Source organism: Arachis stenosperma, chromosome 9 (genome assembly GCF_014773155.1).
Source record: "Arachis stenosperma cultivar V10309 chromosome 9, arast.V10309.gnm1.PFL2, whole genome shotgun sequence".
NCBI lineage: Eukaryota > Viridiplantae > Streptophyta > Magnoliopsida > Fabales > Fabaceae > Arachis > Arachis stenosperma.
The window spans coordinates 159,538,306-159,554,459 of NC_080385.1; the positions used below are offsets into that span (position 1 = coordinate 159,538,306).

General features: G+C 31.4%; 3 protein-coding genes across 3 annotated transcripts; 2 read left to right on the forward strand and 1 right to left on the reverse strand.

The window, feature by feature from the left end:
• Positions 1-868: 868 nt before the first annotated feature.
• Positions 869-3,391, forward strand: LOC130951713 (uncharacterized). Its single transcript, XM_057880420.1, has 3 exons — positions 869-1,068; positions 1,156-1,261; positions 3,039-3,391. Exons 1-3 carry the CDS (start codon positions 1,009-1,011, stop codon positions 3,215-3,217), a joined length of 345 nt encoding a protein of 114 aa, XP_057736403.1. The 5' UTR covers positions 869-1,008; the 3' UTR covers positions 3,218-3,391.
• Positions 3,392-5,531: 2,140 nt separating this feature from the next.
• LOC130947769 (glutathione S-transferase DHAR2-like) lies at positions 5,532-8,220 on the reverse strand. Its single transcript, XM_057876471.1, has 6 exons — positions 8,053-8,220; positions 7,875-7,965; positions 7,654-7,797; positions 7,397-7,514; positions 7,167-7,307; positions 5,532-5,761 (listed from the first exon to the last, which is right to left on the reverse strand). The coding sequence occupies exons 1-6, from the start codon at positions 8,108-8,110 to the stop codon at positions 5,675-5,677; spliced, it is 639 nt and encodes a 212-aa protein (XP_057732454.1). The 5' UTR covers positions 8,111-8,220; the 3' UTR covers positions 5,532-5,674.
• Positions 8,221-13,128: 4,908 nt separating this feature from the next.
• Positions 13,129-16,091, forward strand: LOC130947392 (uncharacterized). Its single transcript, XM_057876086.1, has 10 exons — positions 13,129-13,501; positions 13,597-13,662; positions 13,748-13,928; positions 14,099-14,295; positions 14,561-14,611; positions 14,710-14,801; positions 15,000-15,124; positions 15,286-15,368; positions 15,529-15,633; positions 15,794-16,091. Exons 1-10 carry the CDS (start codon positions 13,163-13,165, stop codon positions 15,929-15,931), a joined length of 1,377 nt encoding a protein of 458 aa, XP_057732069.1. The 5' UTR covers positions 13,129-13,162; the 3' UTR covers positions 15,932-16,091.
• The last annotated feature ends 63 nt before the right edge of the window (positions 16,092-16,154 follow it).

Here is a 16,154-nt window from a genome sequence, read left to right on the forward strand (position 1 = left end):
AGAAGTATCCGTATTTCATAGTATATCAATATAAATTACTGTATACAGAAGATATGATTCGAAAATCTTCTCAAATATAAAATATATACGGAAATCCAAATTGAATTGATGTTAGGAGTTAGAATGCAAGTTGATAGAAAGTAAGAGAGGATAACGAGGGTTAATTATGGTGGAAATGAAATAGGGTTTGTCCGTATGGAACGGTGGGTCCCATAAATCACGTGGAGGGGGTTGGGTTTGCCCTATTTGCATTTGTACAAACAAAGGAATAGTCTTTTACAATCTTCTCTAATCTCCTCCCAACCAATTACCATTTATCTCCCACGTGCCCAACCCCACCACCCCCTTCCCACCAATTCCACTTTTTTTTTTTTAATTCCTTTTAATTTATAAAAAAATATTAAAAATTATTATAATCTAATTTCTTTAGTTTAATAATTTAATAATATATTTTAACTCATACTTTTAAATATTAATTGATAAAATTGTGAAAGAATAGGAAAAATAAAAAAAAAAATTTTATTGATTATGGATTGATTGAATTGAACATGTGTTGTAAACTATGAGGGTAAAACTAAATATATGTAGAGCATTGTCCTATGAAAGATAAAAGTAAAGAGAAGATAACATAAAGATAAGATAAAATAAATTAATAAAGACTAAAATTAGAACTGAATTTATGTATTCTGTTGGGCTGAATTTGTGGGTCACAAGACTTCTTTATTGTTGTCATGGACTAATATAGAAGAGTAGTTTAATATAATTAATTAATAACTAAAAATAATAAATTCGAACAATTTTTTAATATTTTCTAAATTTAATTCATATCCGTTTTTTTTTATATATATATGATCACATTATATTTGCAATGCTACAAATTTTGTAATGTATATCTTTCTTATCACCTATACCCTCGTCTCTTCACTTAACTAGCTTGGACGGTTATTATTACATTACATATACATAATAGATAATACCAACTTCATTCCCTAGTAATTACTTTATCCTATGATCATGGGTGACTCCTCCTCCTCCTCCTCTTCTTCTCCTGCTTCATACATTCACATGGTATATATATGTTTATGATAGATGATGTTAGATGCAATAGTAAAATTGAAATGATGTTATATGACAAGTATATATATGTATGTATAGGTGCAGCACCTGATCGAGAAGTGCTTGATCTTTGACATGACAAAGGAAGAATGCATGGAAGCTCTCTCTAAACATGCTAACATAAATCCAGTTATAACATCCACTGGTATGTTACGTTCTTCATCTCTTCTTTAATTAATTACATACATGCACTCATGCAACATCTCAATTTCTTGCGTCAAAATTCATCACTGCCCACTACTAAGAACCAATAATCAATATACCTAGTTAAATAAATGAAAACTCTGTATCAAACGGTATATAACTAAATATAAAATAATACTATTTCTCATCCTATATATACAACATTTACTTTAATAATCTTACAACTTCATTTTTTATAATAAATAAGAACCTACACACACACATATATATATGGACAAATTTGCCTAAATAATTGAAGACAATCATCGATCGAGCATCTTTATTCATATATAGCACCTTTAAAATTTGCAAAAGCAGATCAATTTTGGTAATATATAATTCATTTCAATTCATATTATCTACTACCATATATTTTTAGTAGGAAAAAAAAAAAGGAAGCACAACGTATTTCAGTCAAGAGAGTAAAAAGAGAAAAATATAGTTTAAATTGTTACAGTTTAAAAAAAAAATCAACTTTACATAAAGTTACCGAATTTTCATCTTTTTTTAATTACTAAAAACTTTAGGTATCAGTCATTTTTTAATCAACATGTAGTTACACAATTCCAATTTTACTCTCTCTCTCTAAAAAATTATTAAAATAACATTGTTGAATAAGTGAGGTGCGTTTAGTTTATATATTTTTATTTAGTTTTTTAAAATAAAATTTTCAAAAATAAGAATTTGATTAATTAAGCTAAGTTGACCAATAATTATTATTTTGTTAATATATTTTTTACTTAAGAATTCAAATTTAAGAGTACTAGTGTTGGTAGAAAGTAGCTAGGCGATACTTGATAATTGAATCCAATTTGTTATATTACAACAAACACTACTTTAACACCGTGTTTTATAAATTCTATTAGATTTATTACAAGAGCTTAGGAAGCTTTTCTTTTCATGATGTTCGTTTTGTTTCGAATTTATTTATTTATTTTAATCATGTCCGCATGTTACTACACATTAGAATAAGTAGTGCTATGGATCACAAATTAAACTTCGGATTTTTATACGAAAAATGTTAGAAGATTATAAAAAGTTTATTGTTTTTAATTAATAATTAGTCATTAATATTTAAAAATATGAGCTAAAATATGTTGTTAAATTACTAAATTAAAAAAATTGTATATATTAATGACTAAAAGTGATAGCAAAAAATAATAAATTTTGATAATTTTTTAAAAAAAATTTATTAAGACATAATTTTGATAAACATAGAAAATATACCGTTATTATTTTGTTTTTACATAAAGATGATAATTAAAAATTGTTTGATAGTCTGACATATTTTTGTTTAACAAATTGATTGACATCACATGTCCATATATTTTCAGAATTATCTTCACACAAAAATATTTTTATGCGAGTAGCCTTTTTTTTTTTTTCCTGGTAGTGCCATGCATATACTTCCAACCTATTTATAGAAATCCCTTTCCGTGAAGGTAGGCAATGAAAATCCATGTTTTGAATGGAAAGATCGAGACAATAATGATGGACGGCCATGTTGTATCTAAATTCGAATGTTCAATAATAACAAACTTGTGTAATGTTTTTCGTTTTTCCTATATAAAATGAAACATGACTGAATGAATATCTATATCATAGGATATAAAGTTATAAACCTCCCACGAAACAACCAAAATAGACGAGACATGCATGCACGTGAGGTATGTTGAATAAAAATGAAACACAATTTGTAACGTTGCATGATGGATATTTTTTATTTTATAAAAATGCAGTGTGGAATGAGCTAGAGAAGGAAAACAAGGAATTCTTTGAGGGATATTTGAAGTTGAAGAGTAATAAAGAGGAGAAGATCATGTCGCAAGAAGAGACAACAAGGATCATACAGAACATGATATCAGACTCTTCTCATGATTCACTTAATAATAATAATAATGAAGAAGATCAACAATGAACAAATAATGTAACATACCCATCGAAAACGATCTCACCTATTTTCAGTACTAATTCGCTTTCTCGCATCTATGTATGTTTGTTCCATAATGATGCAACCACATCAAAAACTATTTAGTTTGTACATTTTAATTTAGGGTGAACTTTAATTTATAGTATTAATTGTTGTGTGGTTTTTCTACCGTCTATAATGCACCAACATTGTTACGGCACGTCATGAAATATACAGACACATTGATTTTAAAATCTTATATATATATATATATATATATATATATATATATATTATTATAGATAAATTATAATGATATTTTAATATTTTATTAATATTAAAATATAAAATAATTTTTTAACTGTTTTTAATATTTTTAAATTTAAAATATTTTTATTTAATAAATAATAATATATATTATTTTTAAAATTATTTTAATAATACTGAAAATAGAATTGAACACACTGATACATAATGATATTTAGGTGTGTCTAAATGACTAAATGTGTCCAAATTTTTTTTATTTTTTATTAAGACATAGTTGAACACGACAGACACACATATCAAACAATTATCATTCGTGTCTGAAATATATCCAACACATATACACAACAATTCATAAAACGTCCGTACTTCATAGTCTCCTACTCTACTGTATATATGTGTGCTACTTTCGTACGTCCACATGGATCCTTTAGTATTATATATGCTTACTGTTTATTTGTTTCTTATATATATATATAGGGTTCTCCTATATTGTTTATCACTTTATCTACCCAATACAACTTTTAATTTCCATATAAATATATGATAAGAAAAATGTAATATGCTCCTTTCAATTTCGAATTTTCGATTCATGTGGGATTAATAATAATAATAATAATAATAATAATAATAATAATAATAAAGCAATTGTGCTAAATATAATGTGCATGAGTGGAGCTAGAATTTCTTTTAAAAAGGGACCAACACAAAAAATACAAGTAAATATAAGACAAAAGATAAAATTAAAAAAGGACTAATCATAAAAATAAAGGACTTCATAAGTAAAATTTATTAATTTAGGGGGGCCATTGCTCCCCTTCAACTATACTAAGCTTTGCCCTGATAGTGTGAAACTGTGAACAGAAATTGTTAAATATGTGAAGGGAAAAAAAGGGATAAGACATGCAAGTCCTTAGTCTAGTGATCATCATATATGCCTCAAACCTGTGGAACACATTCTTATGCATACTTTCTAATTTCTGCCATAAAGATAATCTGAGTGGCTGACTAAGAAAAATGAATATTTTAATTTTTCTTTCAATTGGTATTATCAAGTATAATCTCTAACCATACAGTAAGAAATGATATTGTAAAGTAAGAAATCACGCTTGGCAAGTAACAACAACATTAATAAGATCATTTTTCGAGAAAAGTAAGGAATTGTTGACTGCTACAGGTTGATCATGACTACATGCCAGGAAAACTCGAGAGGTAAGATGATAACTAGTTAACTACCTGGGCTACTGAGTAAATTACCAGAGTTTCATTTCATTCGTATTATAAAATAAAAGTATTTACTCCTAAAAAAACATCTTCCTATAAAAATCATATTATGAACCGCTAAATAATTTGATAAATTTGCCTAAATTATCTAATGCTTCATAATATCATTTTCATATAAATTTATCTTAAGTGAAAGTAGCCCCCTAAAATAAAATGTTAGAAATGACTTGATTTTAAAAAGAAATTAATTATAATAGTGACAACCAAAGTGTAAAGTTGGTAATGAGATAAAAAAATAGGACATGAAACCTACATCTCACCCGATTCTAAGTCTCTAGATGTGTTTGCCAATTGTGGTATCATGTATGTTTGGGAAATGGTGACAACTCAGGTGCAGTCGATTTCACGTGAAGTTGATAACTGAGAGCCGTTAGATGAAAATTTAGTCAAATCAATCAAATCATCTAACAACTCTGAGTTATCAAGTTCACGTGAAATCAACTGCACCTGAGTTTTCACCTTGAAAAATTAGACCTGTTTTATATCCCAAAGGAGGCAACGGTTGACCATTGACTTGGCTGAATATAGGCCACGCCTTCGATTCAGGACTTGCTCTCTAGGATGGGCTTAAGTGCTCACCTTTGAGTTTAATTAAAAGAAAGGTGATTACTCACATGAAACTATCGTTCTGTGAAGACTACATGTAAAAACCTAGTTTGATATATTTGACTAAATTATTGTATAATAATTTTTAACTATTATCTTCACACGAAGACATCTTTATGTAAGTAGGAAAAAAAAGATTCCTAAGAGAGACTATGTCTATTCCATAAACTAAAGCGCAGCAACAAACGAACCACATATTTTATTATATAGGAGGGAACAACCCCTTACACCTTCCTAATCTCAATAAGGTTCAAATCACAGGTACAGATATTTCTCATTGTTCATAGCACCACATCATAATTTAGAGTTACTTCATGCATTCACCTTGGGTGCCCATCCCGCAATTACATACTCCTTTGCAGCCTTGGTTTTCTCAAACGATTCCAGGGAGAACAACAACTGCATCACACCATCATTTTCCATCATTTCAAGTTGCACTACTCAAACAAGCTAACATATTTTCTTTATCGAACATAATATAATAGTAATGATTTAAACATCAAAATAAGTTTATCAATTATACTATTCTGTATCTAACACTAATGTGATGAACACCAACTGAGCTGATAATCTGTTGCAGCATATGCAATAACACGAGAGAGATTGGACATGCAAAAGTAAAGGAGCTCGAGGAATAAAACTTAACATATCAAGACATTCTATTCACTTGATTATCAGCTACAAATAGTCAATCATAGCAGCATAATGTAGGAGCATCTAATACGATAGGATCTCTAAAAGTTGTTTACACCTATACACATGCATGATTTTAGGGTAACAATGAGGGGAGCAAGTGCGAATATTTATTCATGGATACATACCAGAAATAACAAAGTAAGTTGGAACTCGGAAGTCTAATACAGTAATACTAGAGTGGTGGCAGCAATGTGCATCTAATAAAGTATTCTATGCAAGATGAGGTACGGGGTTATTAAGCACCAATCCACAGTGGTTTATTTCATAGCAGCAACAGAATGTCTGACAGTGAAATCCAATGTGATCTTCAAATATTAGTGATATGAATTGGTTCCCTAATGAAACTTTTTGGTCACCAAATGACAAATTTGAACCCTAGTCACAAAAATGGTAACCTTACGGGTATTTGGATGTTGAAAAGTTATCAATTAACTATCAAATTCATAGAGTAATCTTTTGAGGAACACACTGATGTTCTAATAATCAATTTTTTGTTCAAATGGGGATCTACTGTACACTGTAGTGCAAGCTTTTGCATCATAATAAAACCCACACAAGACAAATTCACAAGAGAATCATAGATTGCAGATTGCGACTACACATGCACTATAGCACGCTTTTTATGCCCTGGAAATCCTAGAATCCTTAATTATTGTTATGCACAATAAAAATTAGATTGATTTGCAGCTAAAGATTCTTAAACTTTACCTAAAGTGTTCAAAAGGACATAACAGGCTAACAGAACATGTGACCTGTAAATATGACTAATAGGAAATGGCAGGACAGTTTCAATCTATTACAGATGACCTTTTCATTTGGTTAAAACTTAAACCAAAGACCGATGGTTTCAAATTTTGTTCAATTCCTACACAAACTTTAACATGGCTAGAAACATAAAAAGGTTGCGGATATTGAAATTTCAACTCTTGGGTCATTGCAATTTGCAAAGCAAGTTTAAACATATAATAAACAACACAACAAAATCAGTTAGCATGATAAATTTGCAACACAAAATGTTCATATATCAACCAATGCCAGAGTGTGCTCTAAACAACTATTCAATGATAATGCAAAAGCCATAACATGGCATTGCAGAAAAGCTGCAAACCTTGGTATAGTTGTGGACATGTGCCAAATCCTGAGGAATAGTCCAGTTTTTGAAGTGCTCAAGTGTTATGACTAGATGGTAGAGTTTTGGAGCCAAACTCAAATCAACAGCAGTGACCTTCTCCCCAGCAACAAATGGACCCTAAACCACACCTCAAGCACATGAGCATAGCTATTAAGAAAAAGGTAAGCACAAAAGACAAAAGAATTAGTCTATTCAATTATAAATACATGGTTCTTAAGATGTTCATCCAAATCCTTCAACTCAGCAAGCAATGCTTGCTCTGATCCATCATTTGGATCTTTGCTCTTGAGAAACTTCACAAAAGCCCCAAATATCTTGGATCCCCTGCAAAGTTGTGAAAGAAAAAGTCTCTCAATTCAAAAGTGAAAACACATATCTTCATAACAATTAGCACACAGCACAAAACCCTAGGTCAAAACGGAATTTTGAAAAGCGTAAATGAAAGTAAAGTAGGAGGATTTACACGGAGGCAGATTCAGGGGGAGTGACGAGAGAGGGTTGAGGGTACTTTTCCTCAAGGATTCCAACAATGACATCGGAATCGGAAATCCATTTGTCATCAAACTTGATCACTGGAACCTTGCCTTCAGGATTGACATCCAAAAACCTAAAAAAGCAGCAATGTTGAGAAAAAGGCGATGAAAGAGAAAGAGAAAAGAGAATGGAATTGAAATTGGATGGTACCATTGGGGTTTTTCGTCGAAATTGATGAGGTGGGTGGAGTAAGGGACTTTCTTCTCCTCCAAGGTTAAGAGCACCCTCTGGCAAAATGGACCTGCAAACACACACAACAGTTATTAGAAGAAGAAGAAGAAGAAGAAGAAGAAGAAGAAGATGATGATGATGAAAAAGAAGAACATACAGTCTCCGAGAACATTGGGAGCACCGACAGCAGCTTTGACAGCAACTTCCAGAGCCATTTCTGATCAAAAATCGCAGCGAGGGAGTGAGTGAGTGAGTAATGTGAAGATTGCGATTGCTTCACACCATTATTATACTTACCACTCAACTCACTCGAACATTCTTTTTCATTCTTTTTTTTTGGAAAATAAAAAAAAAATTAGCAATAAATAGTTTTTATTTTTTAAATAAAAAAATAAATTTAATTTTCATACATTGATAAATCTAATTTATATTTTTTATATTTATTAAAAATTAAAAACTTTAACAATAATAGTTTTGTTATGTGTCTCTCAGATATATATTAGGTAGTAAATCCTTAAAACTTATTGAATAAATAACAGCATATAGAGTAATTAACTAATTACATAATGTATAAGATTTTGTTCTATCAAAATTAAAACCTCTGACGCTTTTTTAGGCTTGTTGCTGTTGTTATAGAATGATTTTGTAATTATAGAGTATTTTGATTTTGATAAGTTACATGAACGTTACTTTGGTTATTAATATTGTTGATTGGTCAAACACAGTCTTGAATCGAGTTGAACCGCATTTTAGAGTTCATGATTTGAAGTTAACCCCCACTATGAACATGGACATCAATTTGGCCACATTCGTGATATTTGTTAAGTAACATTTAAAAATAAGAATCATTTCTTATTTTGTACGCAAAATTGTCAATTATATTCGTATGTATTTCAGAGGTTTCTTTTTTTTTAATATAGTGAACTTTTAAAGTCATTTCTAAAGTTTAGAAAGAATATGAAGATTTAGAGACTGAATTAAAATTTTGTATTAAATCTAGTGTATAATATATTGAATTAAATTATTTTAAAATTAATAAAAATGTAATTTAAATTTAAATTTTTCTTGAATTGTATGTTCTCTTTATCACTAAGTTATGTTATTCTTTGTTATTTCATATGTTAATTATTAATTATATAATAAATTTTTTAATATTATTTTAATTTTATATTCACTTATATTTAAATTAATTATATTTTTTTAATTACAATATAATTATTTCTTATGATTATATGATATTATTAATAAATATATATAGCAAATAACAATATAATAAATATAAAAATATTTTAATATAAAAATAAAATAAAATAATCTTTATCATAAAAAATATAATTTTATATATTTATTTAATAATAATCGAATTATAACTTGTTAATTGTAATTTGTTAAAATTTGATTTTTTTTAAATATTAGTAAAAATATATATTTTAAATTTTAATTTTAAATTTTAATTTTAGATTTTTTATTATTTTATATTTTTTATTTATATAGAATCAGTTTAATCAATGACTCATCAGTTGAACTAATGAACCAATAAATTAATAGCCTAACCGATTCAATCACCAGTTTAATTCTTACAATTATAGTTCTCAAAACCAAACACGACCTATGTTAGTGTAGTACACACCTCTAGAATCATCTGAAAGTTAAGTATGCCTAGTTAGTTACGTTATGTCAGCTCATCCCCAATCTGTTAGAACTCTCTAACTAACTTCTGCCATCACACCACACACACACCTTTACTCTCTATATATATGCACATCAGTCCAGTGACCATGTTATCTTCTTGTAATTCTACTTCAGCTCTTTGATAAACAATGCTCTCTCCATCATTTTCTCTGTTCTTCTCTCTCTGTTCTGCTAACTGTTTTTGCTGCACTTTAATCCTTTCTTCATCAACACGCTACTGATACCTTCATGGTATCAGAGCACACGGTTCAGATCCATGAAAAACTCTGTGACTTTCGGTTCGTAGAATCAAGAAGCTAGAGCTCCACAGCTGCAACTCTCAGTGTCAATGGCATCCATAGCAAATTTTCCAGCAACGATCAAATTGGATGAAGACAACTTCGGAAGCGACAAGCACTAGCGTGCATTAAGGCCAATAAACTTCAAAGTCACATTACTACTCTATCAATCCCAAGAAGGTTCAATTCGGATCAAGACAAGATTGCTGGAAAAGTGTCACCTGAGTTTGAAGATTGGAAACAACATGATGAGTGTTTGGTAGCCTGGATGCTTTCTGTCATGAACGAAGCCTTTGTCAACAAAGTTGTAGAATTTGGATACGCACACGAAAATTGGGAAGCGTTGGATGAGTACTTTGTCGCTAGACAAAAATCAAATATTTGAATGCTAAAAGCTCAGCTAAAGATTATCAAAAAACAAGGTGCCTCTGCAATTGAATATATTTCCAAGATCAACAAGGTTGCAAACTCCCTATCTGCTCTTGGAGCATCACTGTCGAACGAAAAACACTTTGAAACTGCGCTACAGGATTTAGATGAGGACTTCAACACCTTCATAACCATAGTAAACTCAAAAATTGATCACATGACTATTAGTGAGTTTGAGTCTCAACTTCTTTCATAAGAAGAGGTAAATGAGAGATTTTGAAAGACAGATCTAACTCTGGTGCATGCAAATCTAGCTCATAGGGAATCCAGGCATCCAGCACAAGCAAAACTAGAAATGAGTCTTCACCATAGGAGTTCTATCAGAACTACAACAACTACAGCAGAGGGCAATCTAGCATAAGGAGTAGAGGAAGAGGCTTTCGAGAAGGAAGGTCATGGTGGCAAAGAAACAGACCTCAATGCCAGCTATGTGGTAGAGTTGGGCACACTGTTTGGGAGTGCTTTCACAAGTTCAATCAAAACTACCAAAATTCACAGTTGTAAACCTTCAACAGTAGTCCTCCTCCACCAAATATTGATTTTTCACTAGCAAGCTCAGCACTCCCAACCCTCGTTTCAACCAACTCAGTACTCAAACAACACCGATCAGAACCATCCCCAAGCCTTACTAGCCGCCAACACCTGTGCTAACTAAGGGTGGTATCCAGACTCCGGAGCATTTCACTACATCACCTTTGATCAGATGAATCTAACCAACAACTCTGAGTACTCAGGTTCCGAACAAGTGTTTGGAGGTACTGGCAAAGGTATGAGTATTGCTAACATTGGGAGATTTATTATGCATGCCTCTATGTCAAAAACCTCCTTTTAACTTCAAAATTTGTTTCATGTACCCACTATTTCTAAGAATCTAACCAGTGTCTCAAAATTTGTATTAGATAATAAGATATTCTTTGAATTTTGACCTCATTTATGTGCTAAAAAATACTAGAAATTTAGGAAGATTCTGTTCTATAATAGACTTAGTAATAGTCTGTATAAATTTGATGATATACAAATATCAAAATTACTATGAAAATTCTAATAAAGCTCACCTATTTAATGTTGAGCAGAAAAAAAAAAACAAGTGCAAACATTGCAAGAATAGAAAATAAAGCAAAAAATAAAAGAGCTATAGGAGAATAATGAATTTTTTATTAAACTAGATGTATAATGATAGTGATTAGCCAATATAATTGATATCATCCCATTTTTTTAAAAAAAAATTTCAACTTTAGCTCATCATCTTTAGTTCAAAATGCTTATCTGATTTGCCAAGGCAAAATTCGCATCAAGTTTAGACTTTAGAGCAATTCCAATGGGCAGAATTTTGAGGCCCTGTTACTGACAAAAACAAGTAGAAACTGTTGAAGGGGGAGAAGACATGAGTTCCTGTACAGGATTCAAGGTGAAGGATCTCTCTGAACAGGGACTCAACTAAGCCAATAATAACTTGCCACTTGGCAAGTTATTATAAAAATAAATAATTATATAAAATTTAAAATAATTAAATAATTATATTAAATAATTAAATAATAATTAAGTTAGTAATAATTATAATAGATAATTATATTAAACAATTAAATTATAATTAATTTTAATAATTAATTAGATTAAATAATTAAATTTTTATTTAATTAATAATTTATATTAATTATTTATATTATAATTAATATTAAATATTATTTATATTATTATATTAAATTATAATTAATTAAATTTATTTATATTAAAAAATAAATTCAATTTTTACACCTTACAAAATAATTTTTGGTTGGGTTGGTTATTTTTATTTTTGAAATTTAAAATGCACATTATTAAAATTAGTAGTTGTAAAACTAGCCGTTGCAAAATTAGTCGTTGCAAACTAGCCATTAATATGTTACCGTTATTATTAATAAATTAATATTTTAATACTTTATATATACCACTTACATATACTTCTATTCTCACACTTTCATCTACTCTTTTTTATTTTCTTCCAAGTTTACTTCTATCCCAAATTTTATATTGTGTATTATTGTTATATATGAATTTATTTAATATTAATATCTTTTAATAGTGAATTATTTTTAAATTTATAAATTTAAATAATAATATTGAAAAAATTAAATTACATTAATTTTAAGTATTTTAATTAATTAATTAAGTGAGATCACAACAGGGACTAAAGTTAGTTCCTCCTAATGAAGAAGAGAGATGTTTTGAATTCCTATTTATTGTTTATGACGCAAAAATTGATGTGGAATTACTTTTTATGATAGATAAACTACAAATAAAAACTGGAATGAGTTTTCAACTAGAGATGGTTTTAAAGACAATACAACAATAATACTAACTTTTTGTGGTTCAAAGCCTGTGTGCGAGTATTGCACATTTTTTTTATGCATGGCAGCATGGGCACCCAAGTGGTCCGCATATTGGGCAATGATTATAATGTGTGGGGAACCTTGCAAGTTCCACCACTCATTCTCATATTCTCTGCTCCCCTCTTCTTCCATGCTTATGCTTTTTTAAAGCCAACCAACCCCTTCCTTTTTTTTCTCTCACTTTTGCGTTGGTTGGTGGGATTAGGGGATGACATATTTCTCTCCTAGTACATCAACAAGGACACACACCTATCAATGCATTTTTTTTTTTTTTGGTCTTGACCTATCAATGCATTTGAATCATCATCACCATTTGTAAAAGGCCAAAGCCAAGTCATTTTAGAATTCTGTTGGGCCGGAATGAGCCCAAACCCATTAACGGGCCCAAGACAGCAAAGACCTCCAGTGGACCAAAAACGAAAACAAAAAAATCTGGAGACACAATCGGATAATTGAAAGCAATTCATTCCGCTGCTTCCATTTCTTTGCATCGGAAAAAATGAGTTGTTTGAGTTTGAGAGCGGAGGTCGCTGCTTCCAGCTTGTTAACCGTTGCTTATCGCAATCCTAAACCCCTCCATCCTTTTCCCTCTACAATTCTGTGCACCAGGAGTAAGAGTAAATGTTGCTCCCAACTCCTCACCTACTCTTCTTCTTCCACTTCAACTTCTAGAACCTTCCCTCTCAACTTCCCGTTAACATCCTATCGCCGCCGATTTACCGTTTCCGCAACCACCACTGCTCCGCCTCAGAGCGATAGCTCCGATGTTTCCACCAAGATTCCTCCCGACAATCGCATTCCCGCCACTATCATCACCGGCTTTCTCGGTTCCGGCAAGGTAGGGTTCTGTTTCTACTTTCTACGCATACGGAATCTGCAGACTCGGAACTCTTGCTGTAATTGAGTTTATTTGTTGTTTGTGGACTTGTACAGACAACGCTGCTTAACCATATTTTGACTGCTGAGCATGGAAAGCGCATCGCGGTTATTGAGAACGAGGTATGTATCTATGCCTTGGAATTTGGAATCTATTCCTTCGTTTCTTCAGCATTTATGTGAATATTCGATTAACTTGTTCTTGTAGTTTGGTGAAGTTGACATCGATGGTTCTTTAGTTGCGGCGCAAACTGCCGGAGCTGAAGATATTATGATGTTGAACAATGGTTGCCTTTGCTGCACAGTCAGGGGTGATCTTGTTAGAATGATTTCTGAATTAGTTGCTAGGAAGAAAGACAAATTTGACCATATTGTTATCGAGACTACGGGTAAGTGAATGATTGAATTTTGAATGTATGAAATGGTTGCCCTGTATTTCTTTCCATAGAGTTCTTTCACTAATGCTTAAGATACTTAAGATGTTAATTAAATTAATAAAGATGCGGTGGACTTCTGGATAACGGTTGGGCGTAATGCGACTTTACTTGCATTTCTGCAGGATTGGCAAATCCAGCACCAATTATTCAGACATTTTATGCCGAGGATAATGTTTTCAAAGATGTAAAGTTGGATGGTGTTGTCACTTTGGTCGATGCAAAACATGTTCATCGTCATCTTGATGAGGTCAAGCCAGACGGTGTTGTCAATGAGGCAGTGGAACAGATTGCCTACGCAGATCGTATAATTGTAAATAAGGTATTCACTATCACTCATTTATTCTGCGAGCAGAATGGCTTCAGTTCGGTTGTAAAACTTGAAATTTTAGATTATTTGGGGAAAGGGCCTGCTAGTGTTGACTCATTGACTAACTAGTTAGCTAGCTAATGAAAGGTTTTGTTTTGTGGATACAGTCACCTATGGTCTCCATGTTGAATTATTCATAATAATTTTTATAGATACAATGTTATGGAATGCAATGACTACTTTTACGTTGCTAATATTCTTGTCTGTCTTGTTCCAGACTGACCTTGTCGGTGAATCTGAGATCGGTTCTTTGGTTCAGCGCATAAGGGTTGGTATCCTTCTCTTCTTATTGAATCTAAGTGCTGAGCATTTATTTCAGTTTCATGCTTTTTTTCATTGTTCTAAGCATTTGCGTTTTTAATCCAGAATATAAACAGCTTGGCTCATTTAAAGCGGACTGAGTTTGGGAAAGTTGACTTGGATTATGTTCTGGGCATTGGTGGCTTTGATTTGGAGAGGTAGCTCTTGTTGTTGTTTCCTACTTTCTAAGTTTTATTATTTTATTATCTAAAAATAAATCAGAATTTTAGTTCACGCACTCTCTCAAGTCCTTTTAGTCACTTACTGATTACTGCTTGAATTTTCACGGTCTTATTATGTTTCTGCTGTCCAAGCCAACCTAAACAATTTTTGTATATTTTTTCATCTTGGACAAGGATTGAGAGTGCTGTCAATGATGAGCCTGCAAAGGAAGATCATGTGCATAGCCACAGCCACGACCATGATCATGAGCACCATGACCATGATCATCACCATGATGATTCTCATGACCACAAGCATGGTACTTATTGATTAGTTTTTAGAGTAGGATCAATATTTTCCCCGTTGCTTGTTAATCCAATGCTTTCTAACATTCAAGGACATAACTTCTAGATCTTGGAACTTTTACTGTTTAGTTGTGCAATGAAGTGAGAGATAAATTTGATTTTTGTTTATATGCAGATCACCATGCTCATAGTCACAGTCATGATCCTGGTGTTTCGTCTGTTAGCATAGTTTGTGAAGGAAGCTTAGACCTTGAGAAGGTTTGTATTGCATTTTCTCTATACTTGAAGTGTAGTTTAATGCCTAGTTTATACCAATTTCACTTTTACATTTGGATGCTTTGTATTCAATGTTTATGTGCATGCGAAAAGTCAATGTTGACACTTATGTACTGAAAGGATAAGTTATTAACCCTTTCAGGCTAACATATGGCTCGGTACACTCTTGCTGGAACGTAGTGATGATATTTATAGAATGAAAGGTCTTCTTTCCGTACAAGGAATGGACGAAAGATTTGTTTTTCAGGTGAATTTAACTCCTTTAAAACTTCTAATTTTATTGTATGTATATTTTAATCTGAACCCCTTTGCCACCCATCTGTTCGAGCTCTGATTTCCGCCATTTTAATTGTCATGATTTTCTAAGTTCAATCCGGCTGGATTAAGCATATCTTTCTCTGTATCAGGGAGTTCATGACTTATTTCAAGGTTCACCTGAAAGGTTGTGGAGACCGGATGAACCAAGGGTAAACAAAATTGTTTTTATTGGGAAAAACTTGGATGCTCAGGAATTGGAAAAGGGATTCAAAGCCTGTTTGCTGTGATACCAGTTTCAATAAATTAATCTTCTGTTGGATATGAGAGTTCCATCTACTATAGTACCATGTATTCCTCTGAACTGACGTATATATAGTGAAAAATGTTGTATTCCTCGACATTGTGACTGAATGAGAGTAAAAGAGTATCAGTTTTTTTTTTTTTTGATATTATATACACCAATATTGATATTCCCACCTTTTTTTTATTTTAATAAAAAATTTGAAGTAT

Excerpts from the sequence above, each read along its gene's own strand:
- LOC130951713 (XM_057880420.1), top strand. The coding sequence starts at position 1,009 with ATGATCATGGGTGACTCCTCCTCCTCCTCCTCTTCTTCTCCTGCTTCA. Across the intron at positions 1,069-1,155 it reads CTGCTTCATACATTCACATG|GTGCAGCACCTGATCGAGAA; the intron begins GTATATATATGT and ends ATGTATGTATAG. Across the intron at positions 1,262-3,038 it reads TCCAGTTATAACATCCACTG|TGTGGAATGAGCTAGAGAAG; the intron begins GTATGTTACGTT and ends ATAAAAATGCAG.
- LOC130947769 (XM_057876471.1), bottom strand. The coding sequence starts at position 8,110 with ATGGCTCTGGAAGTTGCTGTCAAAGCTGCTGTCGGTGCTCCCAATGTT. Across the intron at positions 7,515-7,653 it reads CCCCCTGAATCTGCCTCCGT|GGGATCCAAGATATTTGGGG; the intron begins GTAAATCCTCCT and ends ACAACTTTGCAG. Across the intron at positions 5,762-7,166 it reads ATGTCCACAACTATACCAAG|TTGTTGTTCTCCCTGGAATC; the intron begins GTTTGCAGCTTT and ends GGTGTGATGCAG.
- LOC130947392 (XM_057876086.1), top strand. The coding sequence starts at position 13,163 with ATGAGTTGTTTGAGTTTGAGAGCGGAGGTCGCTGCTTCCAGCTTGTTA. Across the intron at positions 13,663-13,747 it reads TCGCGGTTATTGAGAACGAG|TTTGGTGAAGTTGACATCGA; the intron begins GTATGTATCTAT and ends TTGTTCTTGTAG. Across the intron at positions 13,929-14,098 it reads TATTGTTATCGAGACTACGG|GATTGGCAAATCCAGCACCA; the intron begins GTAAGTGAATGA and ends GCATTTCTGCAG.